General features: G+C 45.1%; 1 protein-coding gene across 1 annotated transcript; it reads left to right on the top strand.

The window, feature by feature from the left end:
• Window positions 1-3311: 3311 nt before the first annotated feature.
• On the top strand, window positions 3312-23243 carry LOC147085105 (NACHT, LRR and PYD domains-containing protein 3-like). The gene is made up of 5 exons (XM_085979756.1): window positions 3312-3377; window positions 8059-9832; window positions 12761-12847; window positions 12989-13156; window positions 17383-23243. Exons 1-5 carry the CDS (start codon window positions 3332-3334, stop codon window positions 17468-17470), a joined length of 2163 nt encoding a protein of 720 aa, XP_085835882.1. The 5' UTR covers window positions 3312-3331; the 3' UTR covers window positions 17471-23243.
• The last annotated feature ends 1113 nt before the right edge of the window (window positions 23244-24356 follow it).

The following is a 24356-nucleotide window of genomic DNA, read 5'->3' as shown; positions in this document are numbered from 1 at the left end:
CTCACTGTCCATTACTGTTACTATCCCACCTAGTCTAACCCCAACCTCCTGCTCACTACCCATTACTGTTAATATCCCACCAATCTAATCCCAACCTGCTGCTCACTACCCATTACTGCTAATATCCCACCTAGTCCAATCCCAACCTCCTGCTCACTAGCCATTACTGTTAATATCCCACCTAGTCTAACCCCAAACTCCTGCTCACTACCCATTACTGTTAATATCCCACCTAGTCTAATCCCCACCTCCTGTTCACTGCCCATTACTATTAATATCTGACCTAGTCCAATCCCAACCTGCTGCTCACTACCCATTACTGCTAATATCCCACCTAGTCCAATCCCAACCTCCTGCTCACTAGCCATTACTGTTAATATCCCACCTAGTCTAAACCCCACCTCCTGTTCACTGCCCATTACTATTAATATCTGACCTGGTCCAATCCCAACCTGCTGTTCACTACCCATTACCGTTAATATCCCAACTAGTCTAATCCCAACGTCCTGCTCACTACCCATTTCCATTCATATCCCATCATGTGTAAATCCAACCTTCTGCTCACTGCCCATTACCATTAGTATTCAACCTTGTCTAATCTAAACTGCCTGTTCACTACCCATTACCGTTCATACCCCACCAACTCTAATATCAACATCCTGCTCACTACCCATTATCATTAGATCCCATCTAGTCTAATCCCAGCCTCTTGATCCCTATGCATTACTGTTAATATCGCACCAAGTCAAATCCCAACCTCCTGCTCACTGCCCATTCCTGTTAATGTCCCTCCTAGTCTAATTCCCAACCTGCTGCTCACTACCATTACTGCTAATATCCCACCTTGTCCAATCCCAACCTCCTGCTCACTACCCATTACGGTTAATATCCAACCTAGTCTAATCCCAATGCCCTGCTCACTACACATTACCGTTAATATCCCACCTAGTCCAATCCTAACCTCCTGCTCACTAAACTTTACCGTTAATATCCCACCTAGTCTAATCTCAACCTCCTGCTCACTATCCATTACAGTTAATATCCTACCTAGTCTAATCCCAACATGCTGCGAACTACCCAATACCGTTAATAAAAGACCTAATCTAATCACAACATGCTGCTCACTATCCGATACCTTTAATAACCAACCTAATCTAATCCCAACCTGCTGTTCACCCCATGAACTCTAACAATCCCTTTTCTTCAAAACAATCGAATTATTTGTTTAAAGTAATTCATCGACTTGCTTCCTCACCCTTAATCCTCTGAATAAGCCCTTTGACCAAACAGTGGAAACAATCTGCAAACATTTCTTTCATCATAATCTTAGAGAAACTGAAGACTTCCATCAACTCCTCGCCAAATCTGCTGAACTAGTGTAGCATGAGCCCTAACTTCTCAAATCCCATCTAGAACAGGAATTCCACATCCCAGTGAACCTGCTGAGCAGTTTTTCAAGGTATTTTATTTCCTTCCTATAATTGAGGTTCCAAATCTCTATGCATCTGGGTAAATTACCTGCAACAGCGCTCTTGGTGTGGAATGTCACTCCCCATTTACCTCCAGTTAAACATTGGGAAGACTGATGCCACCGTCTGCTTCCCCACCACAAATTCCATTGCCTCATCGCTTGAGTCCATCTCCCTCCCTGGCCACTGCCAGAGACTAAGCCAGGCTGTTCGCAATCTCCGCATCCAACCTTGAGCTGAAATCCCTGCACCATATACCCGCCATCACAAAGATCCCCTACTTCTATCCCCGTAACATTGCCCGCCCCTGCCTCGGCCCATCTCTAAACCCAACTGTCCCAATGCTCCCCTGGCCGGCCTCGCTCCTTGCACCCTCTGTAATGTTCAGCAACTCCTAAATGCTGCTGCCAGCAACCTGCCCAGGTGTCATTCAGATATCACTCGTGTGCTCACACAACTTTCATGGCGCCCGCTCCTGGAATCCCTTCAGTTTAGAATTCCCATTCTTCTCTTTAAATAACATTAGGACCTCGACCCTTCCTATCTCTGTAACCCACTACAGCCCTACAACCTCCAGTGCAAATGGAATTCTCCGTTGCTCTGACTCTGGCCTCTTGTGCACCCAGTCCTTCACACCACCACTGGTGGCTGAGCGTTCAATTGTCTCAGGCCCCACGCTCAGGAATTCACTCCATCAACCCCTCTGCCTCTCCACCTCTCTCTACTCCTTAAACTTTACCTTTCCTCCAGCTTCTGGCCACCTCTGCTATTTTATCCTGCCATGTCTCGGGTTCATTGTCTGATTCCGCCTCTGAAACACCCTGGGACTAGTTTCTACTTTAAAAGCCCTATAAAAATGTAAGTTGGTGATTGAAGCCCTGACTATCCATTGGTGGACACGTGCTCCCAGTTACTGGAGTTTCATACCGGCAGCGATTGTGCAAGAAATTAAGTGTCTGTCATTTCAATTGCTGAAGAAGCATGCTATTGGAGAGACTGGATTTGTCATCATTATTATTGTTATTATTGGTCGATTCTGCTGACCAATATACCAAGAGTGGTTGTTTTGATTAGTCGGTATAATTTCTCAGGCAGTTTTCTAGCTGCTTCCCTCACTTCCGTGTCGTCCCTTCCCAGCCACTGAAGCTCTGATTCGCTGTGTTTTATTTCTAAGTAAATAACAAAGTGTGACAGCAGGAAGTAAGTATGAGAAGCAAGTGTATCATATTGTCAGTCAGGAATCTGATGTCATGTTGGACACTGAGGGAGAGAGAGAACTATTCCCATTAAACCTATTGCTGATACTCAGTGATTCCTCACTCTCCTAGAACAAGATTTCGGATTTCTTTTTTCCTTCTATCTTATTTATTTCCCGTGAATGAGTGAATCAAGATGTTTACAGAAAATTCAGCCCATGTTCAGAATGGACCAGTACCCGTCCCTGTGATTACTTTCTGTGCTCAAAACAATGGGGAGATCCCATCACTGTGTAGATCCTTTCCTTCTCGTTAACAGTATTCATCTTCCACTCCGCTCCTCAATACATTCATTATTATTCTTTACAGAAAATCACTGAGCTCACAGAGAAGGGAAACCGGGCCGACAGTTCCAAACTTCTCCTAAATCTGGTGATGGAGAAAGGCTCTGGGGCCCGAAGGGTGATGTGGGAATCCTTTGTGAAAATGCGCCACAGATTACCAAAGCTGAACAATATACTGAAAGAAATAGAGGAACATGGTACGGTAAAATCACACATGGAATGCAAATTCAGATTCAAACACTGCAGAGTTTACTATAATATCACACAGATCTGATTTCATGAAAGTTCATTGATTTCAACAGGTTGTGACACATTTGTTTACATGAACATTGCACAAGGTTTGTCCGAAGTACCCAGTCACCTGAAAGGTAAGTGAGAAAAGGGAAATTTCAATGTTTATTTCACGTTAGAATCAGAATGTTTGACTGTATCCGTTTGTGAGAGGTTGTCAGAATCTGGCAGTCAGAGGAACAAAGGCTGGAGATATAGCATTAAACATCATTTGGATTCGTGATTAATCCACAAAAGATCTGCGTAGGTTCAATTTACATTTAACACCGATTTTGGAATTATTGGCAAATTTACAGGTCTTCTATTCTCCAGTTAATCCAACTGCACATTGCAAACACGTGACAGGATCCTGATACACTGTGAAACCCCATACACACCTGGAAGGATCCTGATACACTGAAACCCCATACACACCTGGCAGGATCCTAATACACTGTGAAACCCCATACACACCTGGCAGAATTCTGAGACACTGTGAAACCCCATACACACCTGGCAGGATCCTGATACACTGTGATGACCCATACGCTCCTGGCAGGATCCTGATGCACTGTGGAACCCCATACACAACTGGCAGGATCCTGATACACTGTGAAATCCCGTACAAACCTGGCAGGATCCTGATACACTGTGAAACCCCATATACACCTGGCAGGACCCTGATTCACTGTGAAACCCCATACACAGCTGGCAGGACCCTGATTCACTGTGAAACCCCATACACACCTGGCAGGATCCTGATACACTTTGAAACCCCATACACACCTGTCAGGATCCTGGTACACTGTGAAACCCCATACACACCTGGCAGGGTCCTGATACACTGTGAAAACCCATAAACACCTGGCAGGATCATTATACACTGCGAATCAACATACACACCTGGCAGGATCCTGGTAACTGTGAAATCCCATACAAACCAGGCAGGTTCACGAAACCGCATCAAAGGTGCGTTGACAGTTGCCCACAAAGATTTGACTGTCTTTAGACTTGCTGCCACGAGTTGTATTTTCCAGTGTAGTGCCCTCTACAGGGTATCTGTGGACTGTGAGCAGGGGAAGAAACAGCGCGGCTCTTCAGCCAGTCACAGGGAAGGATCCTCACTGAGACACAGATTCCAAACCAGGAATCATAAAACAGGAAATATAAATTACATTTATATCAAGTAGAGCAAATGAAATAAAGTTTGAGCAATGTACATGGGATTAAGGAAGAGAGATAAAGGAGACAAGCAGAAAATGTAAATATGCACATATTAAATCTGCAACATTAATTTTCTTCTGTTGGTGTGAGACTCCACACATATATATTAATTTTTTTCAGGGCCAGAGAGATTGTTCAGCAGTAATTATCACTTATTAGGCCGTTAAAAATCTCACTTAATCCTGAATGCCCTAGCCCTAACTCTTTCAGCCGTCTTCAGTGTGGAATTAATGGGTACGTACCCCAAGTTTACGCCGTTGCAGTGATTTCAATGCCGACTATCGGCGAGGACTGCAACAGCGCCTCTTCTGGGAGAGGAGGGTATCTCTGACAGCAACTACTGGATTTCCGTGTTTAACCACACATGTGAGACACAAGAAGTTGCTGTCAATTTTATCCAGTAATAACGGCGAGCGCTGACAGTCTCCCCATTATTATTACAGCAAAATCCAGGCCAATGTTCAAGCTGATTAGGCTATTAAGTAGCTTCGCAATTGCAGTGAAAGAGCGAACATTATTCTACTCAAAGAATAGTCCTTCAATTCCCGAGTCTTTTTAGACCCAATGTAATGACTAACGGAAATATGTTAGTTCCCAAACCTGCAGTATAGGAAACTAAGACCAACATTAAACAACAGAGTATGATTATTGGTAGAACATTTCAAATGAACTGTCAATGTTTTCTGCACTAACATTACACTGAGTGAAGTGGGCTATAGTTCTATTTCTGTTTCTAATCAGTGATATGACAGGATTGTTATAAAACACATTCAATAAACCCATGTAGAAAACTGCTGAAAAAATGATCGCAATTTCTGATAAACAATGGCCCTGAATTCCGATTGGAGGCTTCCTGCCTGCGGATGCCTCAGATCGGAAAAAATCTACGAACCTAACTGTTGGTTCCATAGACCCCGAGGCTGGGCCTCTCCGGGTCCGCGCCGGGCCTCTCCGGGTCCGCGCCGGGTCTGCCCCGGGCCTCACCGGGTCCGCGCCGGGCCTCTCTGGGTCCGCGCCGGGCCTCTCTGGGTCCACACTGGTAGAGGCCCCCGTATCCCAGGGGCGCATGTGGTTTGCACACCACTGGGATCACGTGGGCTAGGTGAACAAATTAAAGAACGGGATTCCCCTTCATACTTTTGACAGGTCTGTACACACAGAATTGAGTAAGAGTTATACAGCACAGAAAGAGGCCCATCGTGTCTGTGCTGGCCGTCAAACCCTGTCTAATCTAATCCCATTGTCCAGCACTTGGGCTGTAGCCTTGTATGCTATGGCGTTATCAAATTTAATTTTTCTATTTTTCAACATTCTTAAGCTGATAAAAGCAGGCCTTACACCTGCTTTTACCAGGCATAGGTATTCCATGGCCTTTCAGCGGGCGGAAGTTGTGCAAAAAGCGCTTCTCTCAACCCGCAGAGGCAATTTTCCTGGGCAGGCGGAACTTGACAGATCGCCAGTGCCGGTTTTCAGCACATGCGCTTCTATTGCCTGAAACCGACACTTGCGAGATGCCTATGGGTGCGTACACACTTCGTAAGCAACCGTAGGGGTAGGAAAATCCGGCCCATTATAACAGGAGAATGATTAGGTGCAGAAAATGTGTATTTGAACCAAAATAAGCCTGTCCCTGTTATAGAGATGACCCACTTACCCCTCCTCCCTGTGTATCTACACAAACTCATTCAATTGTCCCTACCCCGTCTAACGTGGCCCACCGATGAATTACACTATGGGTGACAAAAATACCCTGAGTTACCCTCTTACATTCAATTCACTCCGTTGTTAATTATTTTGCTAATTGTGAGCCTGCTTCCTGCATTCATTTTGTGAAATCCATTAAAGCATTTCAATACCGAAGTCTCCTGACCAAACAAAACTCACCAAACCCAGTAACCCTTCTTACAGCCTAAACTCTGAATACTTTCAATCACCTTTCTCTGTGCACACAATACATCGGATAACCTGCACAATTTATGAAACAATAGCAATCTACCTACGGCCTATTCACAGTCGGTCCCTCTCTCAGTCACACAATACCCCAGATAACCTGCCCAAACCCTGAGACATTTGCAGTGAACCTTTTGTTAAGGGAGGGAAATGATAAGGGTGCTAATTCCTGAGCTCAGCGTCCTGGCAGCTGAAGCACAGCCTGCAATGATGGAACAATGTAAACCTAGTATGTGAAAGGGGCATGAATTGCAGGCGCACAGTTACCTCGGTGGATTGTGTGGCTGGAGGAGGTTACAGAGATAACGAGGGGGCTAGGACATGGAGGAATTCGAAAATAAGAATGAGAATGTTTAAGTCCAGACGTTGCCTGACCAGGAGCCAATGTAGCCCATGGGTAAACAGGATTGATGCGAATTCGGATATGGGCACCAGAGTTTCAAATGAGCTTATTTATGGAGGGTGTAAGGTGGGAGGCCAGCCAGGAGACCATTGGAATAATCGAGTCCGGAAGTAATGAGGAGCATGGATGAGTGCTGCAGCAGCAGCTGAGCGAAGGCAAGGGTGGAGATTGAGGATATGGCAGAGGTGGAAGTAGGCAAACTTTGTGATGGTGAGGATATGGGGTCGGAAGCTCAGTTAATGGTTCAATAGAATGCCGAGTGGAACATCCATCCATTCACAGTCTGTCCCACTCCCAATTCACACAATCCCCCAGATAACTTGCCCAAGGTCTGATACAATAACAGTGGGACACTTGACCACTCACAGTCTGTCCCACTCCCAATTCACACAATGACCCAGATAACCTGCCCAAGGTCTGATGCAATAACAGTGGGCACTTGACCATTCACAGTCTTTCCCACTCCCAATTCACACAATACCACAGATAATCTGCCCAAGGTCTGATACAATAACTGTGGGACATCCATCCATTCAGTCTATCCCATTCCCAATTCAAACAATGCCCTAGATAACCTGCGCAATGACTGATACAGTAACAGTGGGACACTTGACCATTCATAGTCTGTCCCACTCCCAATTCACACAATGCCCCAGATAACCTGCCCAAGGTCTGATACAGTAACAGTGGGACACTTGACCATTCATAGTCTGTCCCACTCCCAATTCACAGAATGCCCCAGATAACCTGCCCAAGGTCTGATACAATAACAGTTGGACACTTGACCATTCACAGTCTGTCTCTCTCCCAATTCACACAATGCCCCAGATAACCTGCCCAAGGTCTCATACAGAAGCAGTGGGACAATTGACCATTCACAGTCTGTCCCACTCCCAATTCACACAATGCCCCAGATAGCCTGCCCAAGGTCTGGTACAATAAAAGTGGTACATTTGACCATTCGTACTCTGTCCATATCCCAGTAATATCCTGTGCCCTATTTCCCAGTAAATATTAGAATCACGTGAGGATTTGAAACAGTTCTCAGCGACTAACTGAGTTTTAATTTCTACACGCACCTCTATCGAAATTGCCAATTAAATCTTGCATTATTTTACTTAATAGTGAAATGGTATTGAAAAGTTATTTTTATGTCAATACAAATCATACTGAGAACCATTTTATGTCTGTTCTAATCGGAGATGTTCAGCAGAAGCACAAGGAAACACTACGGGTACAAACTGAAAAACTGAGAGTGAACACTATCCTAATAAGGGAGAAGGTTAAGATTTTCCAGCTGGTTGATCGATACGCTGAGCTAACGGTAATTTCTACTGTTCGAGATCGGACACTTGTAGAACATGAACTGCTGGCAAGAGGCCGAGACCATGAAGAGTGGAGAGGGAAACACCTCCGGGGAGTGCTGGAAAAAATCCGAACTGATCAATTGTTCCAGAGCTGTTTTTCTCAGAGTGGAGGTTTGTTTCCGAAAATCAAGGGTAACGTCCGGCAATCCAAGTCGGCGAGTTCAGCAGCAGTGAGCGGAGTCCCGGGAATTGGAAAAACAACAATGGTACAAAAGATTGTCCATGACTGGGCCACTGGGAAAATATACCCACACTTTCAATTTGTTTTCAGTTTTAAATTCCGGGATTTGAACGCTATTAACTGTAGAATAAATCTGAGGAATTTGATACTGGATCTGTATCCTTACTTTGGGAATATTCTGGGAGAGCTCTGGAAGAACCCAGAGGGATTGCTATTTATATTCGATGGTTTGGATGAATTCAATGACCGCATCGATTTTGCTGACAATCGGAGAAATACAGAACCTCAGCACAGGTGCACAGATCCTGAAGACTGGTGTGAAGTGTCTGACATTGTGTACCGTTTAATACAGCACAAGCTGCTCCCAGGATGTTCAGTGCTAGTGACCAGCCGCCCCACTGCATTACATTTATTGGAAATGGCTGAGATCGGTGTCTGGGCTGAAATCCTGGGATTTGTTGGTGAAGAACGGAAGGAATATTTCAACAAGTTTTTTGAAGATCAGATGGTGGCAGCAGCTGTTTTCAAACACGTGGAGGAGAACAAGATCCTGTACACCATGTGCTACAACCCTTCCTACTGCTGGATCCTCGGTCTGTCACTGGGCCACTTCTTTACACAAAGAGACAGGAATCAGAAGCAAGTTCCCAAGACAATCACCCAACTATATTCCTACTATATTTACAACATTCTTAAAAACCATGGCCGAGAGATTGAAAGCTCCCGTGATGTGTTACTGAAGATTGGTGAGATGGCCTTCACAGGAGTCTCCGAGAAGAAGATTGTGTTTGGAAATGGAGATTTGATCAAGTACAATCTACAACCTTCCCAGTTCCTGTCTGGGTTCATGATGGAACTTTTGGAGAGAGATGAATCTGCCCAGAGCGCGGTGTACACATTCCCGCACCTCGCCATCCAAGAGTTTGTAGCCGCACTCGCACAATTCCTGACTCCAGATCCCGGGGACATCCTGAAACTCCTCAGAGAATCCCACAGCAAGGAAGATGGGCGATTTGAGATATTTCTCCATTTTGTTGCTGGTCTCTCCTCCCCACAGGCAGCTCGGCCCCTGGAGGAGTTTCTGGGTCCATTTCTTCATCAAACCACCTGCCGAGTGATTGATTGGGTGAAGGAGAAGATTGAAGGACAGATTGGAAACACAACGAGTGAAACTGGTAAAAGGAACCTGCTGAATATATTCCACTACCTGTTTGAGTCTCAGAATAAAGCACTGGCTCAGACCACAGTGGGATCTGTGAAAACACTTACATTTAGTGGATTGCCATTGACTCCGATTGACTGTGCAGTCCTGTCTCATGTCATTGGACTCTGTGATACGATAAAAGAACTCGGTCTAGAGAACTGCAACATTCTGTGTGAAGGACTCCAGCGGCTGGGCCCCGTGCTGCACAAATGCCGGGTGTTGAGGTAACAGTTTATTTGTCTCTAACTGTTGGGTGAATTGTAGAACAGTCAGGCATTGTGTTGCTGCTCCGTAATGTAGGGAAACAAACAGTTCAGTTAAACCAGAGAGAAGCGGATTCAACACAAATATGACCAATAATAAGAGGATCGGTCAGTAATTCCCTAAGGACTGGAGAATCTAAAATGGATCCTTGTGAACAAGTAGGGATCAGCAGATACAGGTCACTGAGAGTCTGATAATTTAATTACAATAAATAATATTTAATAAGGCTGGACAGCGGAATGTAAACATAAAATATAAACAGTCAGTAAAGATAAAATTAATTTTAAATGTTTTCCACATCCACCATATCAACTGGAAACAGGAGAGAAACCCGAGTTTAAATCACTAACAGTTCGACATTTACTCCAATACTGTGCCCTGTCGAGGGGGTAGTTTCCTGGATTGGAAATATTGGGGGATCGGGAATTCTTTCAGCTGTAAATGTTTACAACTATACACATTCTTAAAGATTTAGTAGATTGATATTCAGGATCTTAAACCTGCTGGTGAAAAGGTTCCAATCTAAGCGGAGTACAGACACACACCGGCCAGCGGTGGGGCCTCGCACACAGCGGGCGGCTCCTGGGTAAACTGGGGGCAGTGAACCCGGGAATTCCCCATAATCTGCCCCCATGTGAGTGAGGCCCCGCTCGGGGAGGGAACTTCCGAAAATTCCCCAAAAACTGTCGGGCCAGTTACACCTGAAATAAATGTAGAGCCAGTTTAATGGCAATAAAGTGAGAGACTATCCTCCCCTATAAACTAGGAGCACAGGGACATATAAAACTTGTAACGGGACAGAATAAACTCTATTGCTGCTATTGACAAGCATTCACTATAAGCCCTCTGACTCCCACAGCTACCTGGAATACACTTCCTCCCACCTCGCTTCTTGTAAGGACGCTGGTCCATTCTCCCAGTTTTTCTGTCCCTGCCGCATTTGCTCTGACGATGCCACCTTCCATATTAGTGCTTCCGACATGTCTTCCCTTTTCCTCAACCGAGGATTCCCCTCTACCGTGGTTGACACGGCTCTTGACCATGTCCATTCTATCTCCAGCACTTCTGCTCTCACCCCTTCCCATCCCATCCAGAACTACGATAGTGTTCACCTTGTTCTCACCTTTCACCCCACCAGCCTCCGCATTCAATGGATCATCCTCCACCATTTCCGTCACATCCAGCGTGATCCCACCACCAAACACTTCTTCCCCTCACCTCCCCTTTCAGCATTCTGAAGGGACCACTCCCTCCGCGACACCCTGGTTCACTCCTCAATCACCCCAACATCCCTTCCTCTTCCCTTTCCCCTTCCCAAGGCACCATCCCATGCAAGCGCAGGAGATGCAACACCTGCCCTTTTGACTCTTCCCTTCCCACTGTCCAGTGCCCAAAACACTCCTTCCAGGTAAAACAGTGATTTACTTATACTTCTTGCCATTTAGTATATTGTGTTCACTGCTCACGATGCGGTCTCCTCTACATTAGTGAGAGCAAATGCAGATTGGGTGACCGCTTTGCGGAACACCTCCGCTCAGTCCGTAAGTGTGACCCCGAGCTTCTGGTCACCTGTCACTTTATTCTCTGCTCCACTCCCACTCTGATCTCTCCGTTCATGGCCTCTTACACCCTTCCAACAAAGTGCAACATAAGATCGAGGAACAGCACCTCATCTTTCAATGAGGCACTTTACAGCCTTCTGGACTCAATATCGTGTTCAACAATTTCAGACGATAAACTCAGCCCCTATTTTATTCGTTTCATTATTGATTTTCCTTTTCCCTTGTTTTTCTCTCGCATGTCAGCTGTTGATGACTTTGCCATTGACATTTACACCTTAGCTAGATTCATCATTTGATTTTTAACTTGTCCCATTACCATCACCTTTTGCTTGCACCATTATCCCTTTTGTCTTTTAATCTCTCCTGTCTTCCACCCTATCACAGACCTTCCCTTTTGTTCTTTCCTCCGCTCCCCCCACCTTTCCCGGCCCCTACACTTGCTTAAACATCTGTTACATCTGTAACTTGTTCCAGTTCTGATGAAGGGTCCTTGTCCTGAAACATTAACTCTGTTTCTCTCTCTACAGATGCTGCCTGACCTGCTGGGTATTTCCAGCATTTCCTGTTTTAATTTCAGCATAAATTCTCCTTGTTATATAAAATCCTGGGGGACGGATTTTACAGCAGCAGTTATCATTTCACAATATAACTCACCCCGAGATATTATACAGCTTAATATAATGCACAGAGTATAAAGTACAGGGATTCACCGCTTTATCATTTAATTCTGGGAAAATAACCCCATTCCCATAAAATCCGGGATTTACAGAGCAGCAGAAATGGGACAAATTTCTCCAAATATAACGAGGCCGGTCACTGAGCTCCGGGAGGGTAATTCTGATCATCAGGGAATGAGACCGGACTGAGGGACATTTTAAAGGCTTCACACAGACAGCACTTTATTTAATAAATACATTTACGGACAGTTCCTGAATATATGGGCAGTTGGACAGAGTGAGGTACATTCCCAGTGAGGGGGGAATTTCACAGGTCAGCGGGCGCCATCAGTGGCGGGTTCGTTGGGACCCCGACCTTACCCGACCCGACCCTACCCCCACACAACCTGGCCCCAACCGACCCGACCCGACCCCGGCCCCTGCCCCCACCGACCCCGACCCGGCCCCACACGACCCGACCCGATCCCGGCCCCTGCCCCCACCGACCCCGACCCGGCCCCACACGACCCGCCCGGGTGGGAAATCGCGGGCGGAAACCAGGTTATTGATTTCCTGAAGTATTTTGTGATTGCTGTAATATCCCAGAGAGAAAATTATATCAGATCCGGGCTTTGATTCAGTTTTTCTCTCTCTCTCTGTTTGTGTTTAGACTGGGTTATAATAAACTGGGAGATTCAGGAGTGAAACTATTGTTTGCTGCTCTGAGGAACCCGGACTGTAAAATACAGAAACTGGAGTAAGTACCAGACTGTGAGAGATTGTGTTTATAATAACTGGATGTCTGACACTGTACATTAATATTTGTATCAGTAATGTTGTTATTAATAAACTCTGGGGATTTACCCTGATTCCTGTTATTTCTCTCTCTGATCCCCAGTCTATGGGTTGTCGGTCTCACAGATTCTTGTGCCGAGGATCTCTCCTCCGCTCTCAGTACAAACGGCTCACTGACGGATCTGTCCATGGAGTTCAACTCCTTCACAGACCGATCTGTTCCGGCTCTCAGCCACCTCATACTGAACTGCAGGAGTCTGGAGCGGATCTGGTGAGTGTTTGTGTTAATGTTTAATGTAATACATAGAAACATAGAAACATAAATGATAGGAGCAGGAGTAGGCCATTCGGCCCTTCGAGCCTGCTCCGCCATTCAATGAGATCATGGCTGATCATCCAAATTCAGTAACCTGTCCCTGCCTTCTCCCCATATCCCTTGATCCCTTTAGCCTCAAGAAATATATCCAATTCTTTCTGGAATATATTTAATGAACTGGCCTCCACCACCCTCTGTGGCAGAGAATTCCACAGGTTCACCATTCTCTGGGTGAAGAAATTCCTCCTCATTTCAGTCCTAAATGGCTTACCCCTTATGCTTAGACTATGACCCCTGGTTCTGGACTCCCCGGCCATCAGAAACATCCTTCCTGCATCTAGTCTGTCCAGACCTGACAGAATTTTATAGGTTTCGATGAGATCCCCTCTCAAATTTCTCAACTCCAGTGAGTATAAGCACAATTGACACAATCTCTCCTCATACGTCATTCCTGCCATCCCAGGTATCAGCCTGGTGAATCTTCGCTGCACTCCCTCCATGGTAAGAACGTCCTTCCTCAGGTAAGTTGACCAAAACTGCACACAATACACGAGGTGCGGTCTCATCAAGGCCCTGTACAACTGTAGCAAGACATCCTTGTTCCTTTACTCGAACCCTCTTGCTACGAAGGCCAACATACCATTTGCCTTCTTAACCGCCTGCTGCACCTGCATGCTTACCTTCAGCGACTAGTGCACAAGGACACCCAGGTCTCTTTTCACTTCCCCTTCTCCCAATCTATTGCCATTCAAATAATAATCTGCCTTACTGTTTTTGCCACCAAAGTGGATAACCTCACATTTATCCACGTTATAGTGCATTTGCCATGTTTCTGCCCAATCACCCAACCTGTCCAAATCGTATTGGAATTTCACGACATCCTCCTCACAGCTTACCCTCCCACCCAGCTTTGTGTCGTCTGCAAATTTGGAGATATTACATCCAATTCCCTCGTCCAGATCATTAATATATATTGTGAACAGCTGGGGTCCTAGGACCGATCCTTGCGGTACCCCACTAGTCACTGCCTGCCACTCGGAAAACGACTCGTTTATTCCAACTCTTTGCTTTCTGTCCACCAACCAGTTCTCTATCCAAGTCGATACCTTGCCCCCAATCCCATGTGCCTTAACTTTACACGCTAATCTCTTATGTGGGACTTTATCGAAAGCCTTCTGAAAGTCCAAATACACCACATCCACTGGTTCTCCCTTAACTTTTTACCAGTTACATCCTCAAAAAATTCCAGTAGATTAGTCAAGCATGTTTTACCTTTTGTAAATCCATGTTGACTTTGCCCGATCCTGTCACTGCTTTCCAAGTGTTCTGCTATTACATCTTTTATAATAGGTGCTAGCATTTTCCCACTACCGATGTCAGGCTTACCGGTCTATATTTCCCCGCTTTTTCTCTACCACCTTTTTTGAATAGTGGGGTAACATTAGCTACCCTCCAATGCATGGGTACCGTTCCAGAGTCTATCGAGTTCTGGAAGATGACCAGCAATGCATCTACTATCTGTAGGGCCACCTCATTAAGTACCCTGGGATGGAGACCATCAGGCCCTGGGGATTTATTGGCCTTCAGTCCCATCAATTTACCTAACACCATTTCCCTACAAATGCTGATTTATTTCATTTCCTCCCTTTCATCAGACCCTATGTTCCCTGGCATCTCTGTGAGGTTATTTCTGACCTCCTTTGTGAAGACGGAACCAAAGTATGTATTTAATTGGTCTGCCATTTCCTTGTTTCCCAAGATAAATTCCCCTGTTTCTGACTGTAAGGGACCTATGCTTGACTTCACCAATCTTTTTCTCTTCACATATCTATAAAAGCTTTTAAAGTCAGTTTATATGTTCCCTGATAGCTTACTCTCATATTCTATTTTCCCTTTCTTAATTAATCCCTTTGTCCTCCTTTGTTGACTCCTAAACTGCTCCCAATTCTCAGGATTATTGCTTTTTCTAGCCAATTTATATGTCCTCTCCTTGGATATTATGCTATCCCTAATTTCCCTTGTTAGCCACGGTTGAGTCACCTTTTTTTGTTTTATTTATATGCCAAACTGTTATGAACAAATTCTGTAGCTCATCCATTCGGTCTTTGAATGTTTGCCATTGCCTATCCACCATGAACCCTTTGAGTGCCATTCCCCAATCAATGCTAACCAACTCGCTCCTCAGACCATCGTAGTTTCCTTTATTTAAATTGAGGACCCTTGTCTCTGAGTCAACTACTTCATTCTCCATCTTAATGAACAATTCGAACATATTATGATCGCTCCAACCCAAGGGGCCTCGTACAAGATTGCTAATTAATCCTTTCTCGTTACATAATACCCAGTCTAGGATGGCCTGATCTCTGGTTGGTTCCTCGACATATTGGTCCAGGAAACCATCCCGTAAACACTCCAGGAATTCCTCCTCCACAGTATTGTTACTAATTTAGTTGGCCCAATCTATATGTAGATTAAAGTCACCCATGATGACTGCTGTGCCCTTATTGCACGCTTCTTTAGTTTCCCTTTTAATGCCATCCCCAAACTCCGCCTTACTGTTTGGAGGTCTATATAGTGCTCCCACTAATGTTTTTTTCCCCTTTGTATTTCTCAATTCTACCCATACAGATTCCACATCATCAGAGCTAATATCCTTCATTACAATTGTATTAATCCCTTCTTTAACCAGTAATGCAACCCCACCTCCCTTTGCTTTTTGCCTATCTTTCCTGAATATCGAATACCCCTGGATGTTGAGTTCCCAGTCTTGGCCATCCTTGAGCCACGTTTGCGTAATCCCAAACAAATCATATTCGTTTACCTCTATTAGCGCAGCCAATTCATCAACCTTATTACAAATGCTCCTCGCATTAAGACACAAAGCCTTGCGGCTTGTTTTTTTAACGCTCTTAGTCCTACTAGAATTATTATTTATTGTGGCCACGTTTGATTTAAACCGTTGATTTCTCTGACTGCCACTTTTGTTTTTCTGCTTCCTATCTTTTGCTTTTATCCCTGTTTTCCTTTCCTCTGTCTCCCTGCTCAGGTTCCCAAACCCCTGCCATTTTAGTTTAAACAACCCCCCCACAAACAGTGCTAGCAAACCTCCCCGCAAGGATATTTGTCCCGCTCTGGTTCAGGTGCAACCCGTCCGACTTGTACAAGTCCCGCCTTCCCCAGAAGCAGGCCCAGTGATCCAGGAAACTAAAGCCCTCCCTCCTGCACCAACTCTTTAGCCACGCATTCATCTGCTCTATCCTCCTATTCCTATACTCACTAGCATGTGGCATTGGGAGTAATCCAGGGATTACAACCTTTGAGGTCCTACCCTTTAATCTGCTACCTAGCTCCCTAAATTCTTGCTGCAGGACCTCATCCCGCTTCCTACCTATGTCGTTGGTCCCAATGTGAACCACGACCTCTGCCTGTTCACCCTCCCCCTTCAGAATGCCCTGCAGCCGTTCAGTGACATCCTTGACCCTGGCACCAGGGAGGCAACAAACCATCCTGGAGTCACGTCTATGGCCACAGAAACGCCTATCTGTTCCCCTAAAGATAGAATCCCCTACCACTATTGCTCTCCCACTCTTATTCCTCCCTTCCTGAGCAGCAGAAGCACCCCTGGTGCCAGGAAGTTGGCTGCTGCTGCCTTCCCCTGGTGAGTCATCCACCTCAACAGTATCCAAATTGGTATACCTGTTTGAAAGGGGGTTGGCCACAGGGGTCCCCTGCACTACCTGCCTGCTTCTATTGCTCCGCCTGGTGGTCACCCATTTCCCTGCTGCCTGTGCAGCCCTACCCTGCGGCGTGACCAACTCATCAAACGTGTAATCCACGACCCTCTCAGCATCATGAATGCTCCACAACCCATCCATCCACAAATCCAGCGCCTCAATACGGCCCATTAGTAGCTGCAGCTGGATGCATTTCTGGCACACGTGGTCGTCAGGGACACTGGCAGCGTCCCTGAATTCCCACATAGAGCAAGAGGAGCATAACACGGGGCTGGGCTCTCCTGGCATGACTTACCCCTTTAATTAAGTAAAATATCAATGGGATTCAGTCACTTTTCTCGGTAATATTTGTCTGTAATTATTATTGTAATATTAAGCCCAGTCTCGCGGTTATTTACATTGCTGTTCAATCTATTTATTTCCTGATTAGTCTTCAATCTGTTTCAGGCTGTTGGATAATCAGTTCAGTTTAACCGGACAGAGACACCTGAGGGCACTGCAGGAAACGAGACCCGGACTGAAAGTTGGGGTGTGAACAGTCCAAGTGATTGACATCACTGCTCCCATTGTGTGACTATTGCAAGTGATGACGTCACTGCTCCCATTGTGTGAACATTCCAAGTGATGACGTCACTGTTCCCATTGTGTGACCATTCAAAGTGATGACATCACTGCTCCCATTGTGTGAACATTCCAATTGATGACGTCACTGCTCCCATTGTGTGAACATTCCAATTGATGACGTCACTGCTCCCATTGCGTGACCATTTCCGGCCGTTGATTTGATTTCAATTTAATTTAAGGGTTTCCAGCTCGAGCTGATCGCGTCATCTCCCATTTTGAGGTCAGAGGCCCAGCCACAGGGTCACGTGACTCAGCTGCTCCCCAGGCTGCACCCTTTTCAAAATGGATGTGTGAGTTTCTGCAAATTGCCGAGTCTCTGATTGTGTCTGTCTTTGCGTGCGTGTCTGTGTCTGCAAATTGCAGAGTCTGAGAGTGTGTGTCATGTTACTGTAAATTTTAGTTCAATGTGGGTGGGAGGGAGAATGTGAGTAGCAGACAGACAGACAGTCAGTCTTCTTATCATGTCCACGGAGAGTCTATACATAGCCCAGCCAGAACTGGACACATTTTTGTGCCTTGTTGTTGAATTTGGCAAGATCTTCAACAGTGCAGGGTTCCTCTAATGATGGACATTGCAGGAGATGTTGCATAGTCTGTGCCTCCGTTCCACATTCACAAGTTGTCGGGCTGGTTGAATATCCCCATTTGCTTAGTGACACCTTTGAGCAACCTACACTGGTCCTAAGTCTGTTAAGGCACTTCCAGGTTGCCCAGTTGCAATTAGCTCCTGGGGGAAGGCTTTCATCAAGTAAAATTTCCATCGCTGGGGGTTGTTCAAGACTGGTGAGCCGGTCTTTCCACAAGGCGATGTGGGCTTCAGATGAGGTTGATTGTAATGGAACAACACTGTTCATGAAGCTCTTTGTTGACTTTAGGCGGCTGGGTGTAGGTGTATGACAATGCAGAGGGTGTCTCTCATCTGATGTTTGACGGATTCGCTCTTTCTTGCTGGCTACCTTCTTAAATCAGGGGGAGCGATACCCACCAGGATATATAGGCTGTTGGTGTTTGTTGGTTTTAAGCAACCTGTGATAAATCGGCAGCTTGCATTCAGAACAGCATCCATCTTCATGGCATGAGTAGACCTTTCCCATGCAGGGCAGGCGTATTCAGCAGTGGAATAGCAAAGAGCATGTGCACTGGTTCGCAATGTTTTCGGGCTTGTTCCCCATCTTTTGTTATTGAGCTTATTCAGGATGTTGTTTCGTACGCTCACTTTTGCCTTTGTCTTCTCGATGTGGTTCTTGAAGGTGAGGCATCAGTCAAGCATGCCTCCTAAGTAGATAGGGTGCTCGCAATGCGTCAGTGTTGCTCCACACCAGGTTACTTTCAGCTGACGTTTGGCTTCACGGTTTCTGAGGTGGAATGAACAAACTTGCGTCTTTGATGGGTTTGCGCGAAGGTGGTTTTCTTCATAGTAGGATTTTAGTCCCTCCAAGGCCTCAAAGTGTTTTCTCCACGGCGTTAAAATCAGTGCTTTGGGCAGTGAAACATAAGTCATCATCAGCATATATAAAACGGCGTGTAACACCGTCTATAGGTTGGTCATTCGTGTAGATGTTGTACAGCAGCAGTGCAAGCATGCTTCCCTGAGGAAGACCATTCTTCTGAATACGCCACCTGCTGCGCTTCCCACCTAGTTCAACATAGAACCGGCGATTCTGAAGCATGCTTTCTAACAGCTCTGTTAAGTGTATCTCTTTTGTCATCTCTAGAATCTTGCAGAGGAGACGTCTATGGTTCACTGTATCGTAGGCTGCTGACAGGTCTACAAAAACAGCACCTGTTACCATCCCTTGCTCGAAACCATCTTCGATGTGTTGTGTGAGGTTGAGCAGTTGGCTTGTTGATTTGCCAGGGTGGAAACCTGCTTGCTCTGGAATGATCTTCTCATCTACAGTTGGTGCTATCCTATTGAGTATCAGGTGTTCAAACAGCTTATAGGTGTGGCAAAGCAGTGAAATTGGCTGAAAACTCTTAGGATCTGAGGGATCTTTTCCAGGCTTTAATAGTGCTATTACATGTGCCTTCTGCCAGATATTAGGTAGTTTGTGTGTTGCCAGACAGTGGTTGAACAATTGTAGGAGCTATCTCTTTGCTTTCTGTCCAAAATGCTTTATCTGCTCCGTTGCTATATTGTCAAGACCAATTGCTTTCCCGTGTTTTAGACTAGATATACCAGTTTCTAGCTCTTCCATGGTGAATGGTCTAGTGAAGCCAGGATCATCGCTGTACTCCTTCCTATGTAGTTGTGCTCTTGGTTGTTTCTTGTTGATTTTTCCATTTAGGAGCAACCGGTGTGCAACTTGGTTAGCAGATACATTTGGATGTTGGGCAGCTTTCTTGGGATCACCTCCAAGTTTGCGTATGCGAGACCATGCCTTTTTGCTGTTTTTTGTAAGATCTGTTGTCTCTATCAAGGTGTTCCAGGTGTTTTGACGTTCTTGAGAGATACTTAACATCACCCTCTCACCGGTAGATATTGTTTCCTATGAGAAGGGGTCAGATTCAAACATTGAGAACTACTCCCAGTAGAGTTCAGCATTCTCCTTGGTGGGACTAGGGATATAGTGTACTCTGCAACCTCGGGGGATCTACCTTCTAGCTGTTTTTTGGACAGCTTTTGCAAAGAGGTTGTAGTGCTCAGGTAATAGTTTAATGCGTTTAACCTTGCGGTCAAGTGCTCGTGTAAAACTGTTCCAATTGGCCTTCTTGAAGTTGAAGCGCCTTTTGAATGGTACGACGGTTGGTAACACTGCTGCATTTACCTGGATGCCAATAGGATGGTGTTGTGTCTGTGGTATTGGGTCTGTGACAAGCTTCTTGCAGAGGCCAGCGATGTCGTTGCTGGCAATGGCAAGATCTGGATTATATCTACATTTCCAGCGGGCACTGTGGAAGGAGGCTGGCAATTTAGGATCGTGGATGAGACTAAGCTGGTTAGCGTCCATCCATTCTTCGACTGCTTCTCCATCGTTGTTAGTCTCCTTGTACTCCCATTGGGTACTGTGGCTATTAAAGTCTCCAATAATGATCTGTGGTTTATTGTGCAGGTTGGGTACAGGGTTAGAGAGGCTGAAATCTGTGCCAGGTGGCTTGTACACTGAGGTCACTAGTACTTTGTTCCGCTCTACGGTTAGAATTTCGATGTTGTCCTCCTCTGTTTTAGAAGTGGCTTCTACAACTGAACCAGCTCTAACAAATACAGCACTGCCATATTGTTGATGAGGTCTTTCAATAGCCAGGACCATTCCTGGTATTTTTGGGTGGTTGTTCTCACTTCCTCTATGTGTCTCCTGCAGGCAGAGGACATCACATTCCAACTCATTGCATAATGTAGTGAGGATGTTTTGTTTAGCTATAGAGAACCCTTCAACGTTAGCAGATATAACAGTCAATGCCGGTCATGAAAAAGACCCGTCTTTCTGACATCGACGACTACTTCCGTCTTCAGGCATGCTGTGTGTGGTGGTAGTAGAATTGGTTGAAACAGGGCCGCGATGTGAACGCTTCTACCTTAACCCCAGACAGTCAGTGCGAGTGAGAGAAACATGAATTCAAAAGGCAAGTTGCAGAATAGAAAGCCTGTTTCTGTAGGCCACAAAGTGAAAAGATAAGATACTGAAAAGTGCCTTTTTGGTTTTAATCTTCCAACACGGCAGTCATCGCTCTGCAGCCTGGCCAAGCTGTGAGTGTGTGTGTGTGAGAGAAACAGAGGGCAATAGCTGATGTTTGTGTGAGATGTGGTTTGCTGTCTTATTACCTGCTGTTGTTGTATTAAACCCTATTGATTCCATTCTGGCCTGGTCCACATGTAATGCTGTTGTGTATCACTTCATTGCACTTTTTTCACTTCACTTCACTTCAAGACAGACAGTCAGTCAGTGAGATACTGAAAAATATCTTTTTGGACTGTCTGCGAATAAAAGCTGCTCTGGGATCTTTACATTCATGTTATTCCACTCCACTCAAATCAAGACAAGGCTGGCAGGCAGTGAGAGAGACACATGAAATCAAGACAACAGGCAGAATAGAAATAAAAGCAGACAATGCTGGAAATACTCAGTATGTTAGGCAGCATCAGTGGAGATACAGAGAAACAGAGTAAATGTTTCAGCTCGATGACCTTTCGACAGAACCTTGCCAGAATCTGACAAAAGGTAAATGAGCTGAAACATTGACACAATTTCAATCTCCACAGATGCTGCCTTACCTGCTGAATATTTCCAAAATTTTCTGTTTTTATTTCAGATTTCTCACATCCACAGCATTTGCTTTTGATGCAGAATAGAAAGCCTGTTTCTGTAGGCTGCAAAATGAAAAGATAAAATACTAAAAACTGACTGACTGCTTTTAAACTGCCAAACAGAGCAGAGCAATGATAAAATTCAACTTTCTTTCATTGCTGACAGTGACTTGTGGCAATTTTAAGGCTGGCCTGTGTGTGTGTGTGTGTGTGTGAGAGAGAGACAGACAGACAGACAGCAAAAGCTGGTGTGTATGCAGGGCTTGTCTGTGTTCAAGTTATCTGCCATGTGCATTGGTACTGCATCTCATGTCGGAAGAAAACAGAAAGTATACAACATTAGATCATACTGATTTTAATCCAGACTGCACTGCTGTGGGATCTTACTTTCCGTTTCTTTCAAGAATTTTGTAAAAAGCAAATGTACATATATACATCAAGCCATTTGATATTTCTCTGGGCTAGACTTTATAGGGGAATGTTTGTGGAGTGTTTCATGGCATGTCCTGCTGTGCGATCTTACTCTCCCCTTCAGCCCAACCCAAACAAGACAAGATATTTGTAAAAAAAAAATCATATATTTTATTTTTAAAATTATTTTCAGAACAATCCATTTTATTTTTTTCTGGACTGGGCTTTATTGGGGAATGTGCTTGGGATGTTTTCAGAGCAAAAGCTGCTGTGCGATCATTCCATTCAGTTTATTACACTCCAGGCAAACCACAGACAGGCAGACATTTAATTAACAGAAGTAAAGTATATATATTATTATTTATTCCTGATTGTATTTACATCTTTTCACCCTCCTGGGCTTTCATTTCCTCTCGGGGACCCAGATTTCAGGGGCCTCGGCTTCACTACTTCCTGTTGGATTGACCTCATCAAACATGGCCGCACAGCCAGGAAGGGACATCATCAAACGTAGACACTCCCAGGCTGCGTCCCTTTCAAAATGGATGTGTGAGTTTCTGCAAATTGCAGAGTCTGTGTGAGTGTGTCTGTATGTGAGTGGGTGTCTGTGTGTCTGCAAATTGCAGTGTCTGTCTGAGTGTGTCTGTATATGAGTGGGTGTCTGTGTGTCTGCAAATTGCAGTGTCTGTGTGAGTGTGTGTGTCATGTTACTGTAAATTTTAGTTCAACGTGGGTGGGTGGGAGACTGAGTGGCAGACAGACAGACAGTCAGCGAGCGTGAGAGAGACATGAAATCAAAAGGCAAGTTGCAGATTAGAAAGCCTGTTTCTGTAGGCCACAAAGTGAAATGATAAGATACTGAAAAGTGTCTTTTTGGTTTTAATCTTCCAACACGGCAGTCATTGCTCTGCAGGCTGGCCAGACTGTGAGTGTGTATGTGAGAGAGAGGGCAATAGCTGGTGTTTGTGTGAGGTGTGGTCTGCTGTCTTACTACCTGCTGTTGTTGTATTAAACCCTATTGATTTCATGCTTGCCTGGTCCATTTAATGCTGTTGTGTATCACTTTATTGCACTTTATTTCACTTCACTTCAAGGCAGACAGTCAGTGAGACACTGAAAAATGTATTTTTATAATTTCTGACAAAAGCTGCTCTGGGATCTTTGCATTCTTTTTATTCCACCCTTCTCAAATCAAGACCAGGCAGGCAGGTTGGCAGGCAGTGAGAGAGACACATGGAATCAAGACAACAGGCAGAACAGAAATAAAAACAGAAAATGCTGGAAATACTCAGTATGTTAGTCAGCATCAGTGGAGACACAGAGAAACAGAATAAATATTTCAGCTCGATGACCTTTCGTCAGAACCTTGCCAGCATCTGACAAAAGGTAATCGAGCTGAAACGATGGCCCAGAAATTCGGGTCGGGGTCTTCCCGCGGGCGCAAGCCCCCGACCTACACTTACCTATCGCGCTGTCATTTGAAGACTGGGCCTGCGTGGATTTCCGGTCTGTGGCCCGGTTCAGCTCCCGGCGCGCTGTGCGTGCGTGATCCAGCGTCGTACTTAGTGCAATGAGCTGGCTGGGATCACGTGAGCACTGGGCAACAAATGGGAGTTTATAAAAGTCCATTCATGCGTTAGACATAAGACCTGTCAAACTCATGAAAAGTACGGGCACCCAAAACACTACTTAAACTTTAAATAAAAGTTAAAAAACATTCCAATAATTAAATTAACTATTAATAACTTTAAAAAACTAATTTAAACAATTAATCAAAATTTTTTTTCAAGAAATCGGGTTCAAAAATTAACTTACCTTACTGTAAATTCTTAAAAATAATAAACCTGTGGAAAAAAAATTCCAACTTTAATTATTAGACCACTTACCTTATAAAACTAAGTCCTTACGTCTGCTTTTTACATTCGTAAAAGGTGGAGGCATTCACGCACAGACAAACCTGTCATAAAAAACGAAGTTCAACGCGTACACGCTGCCCCAAACGTCGCTAGGGAACCGCCTCTTAACCCCTTGGGTCAGAGGAGAGGAAATGCCGGTTTCCCGCGCATGCGCTGTGCATGCTGAAATCCGGCACTTCCAATGGGCCCACGTGTGAGTACCCCGTCCGTACTCACGCGTTGGG

The sequence above is a fragment of the Somniosus microcephalus genome, unplaced genomic scaffold (assembly GCF_052327205.1).
Source record: "Somniosus microcephalus isolate GS21.2 unplaced genomic scaffold, FLI_Smic_1.0 unresolved_chr9, whole genome shotgun sequence".
Taxonomy (NCBI): domain Eukaryota; kingdom Metazoa; phylum Chordata; class Chondrichthyes; order Squaliformes; family Somniosidae; genus Somniosus; species Somniosus microcephalus.
Note: the sequence above shows the minus strand (reverse complement) of the source record. Positions and strands in the feature narration are given on the sequence as shown.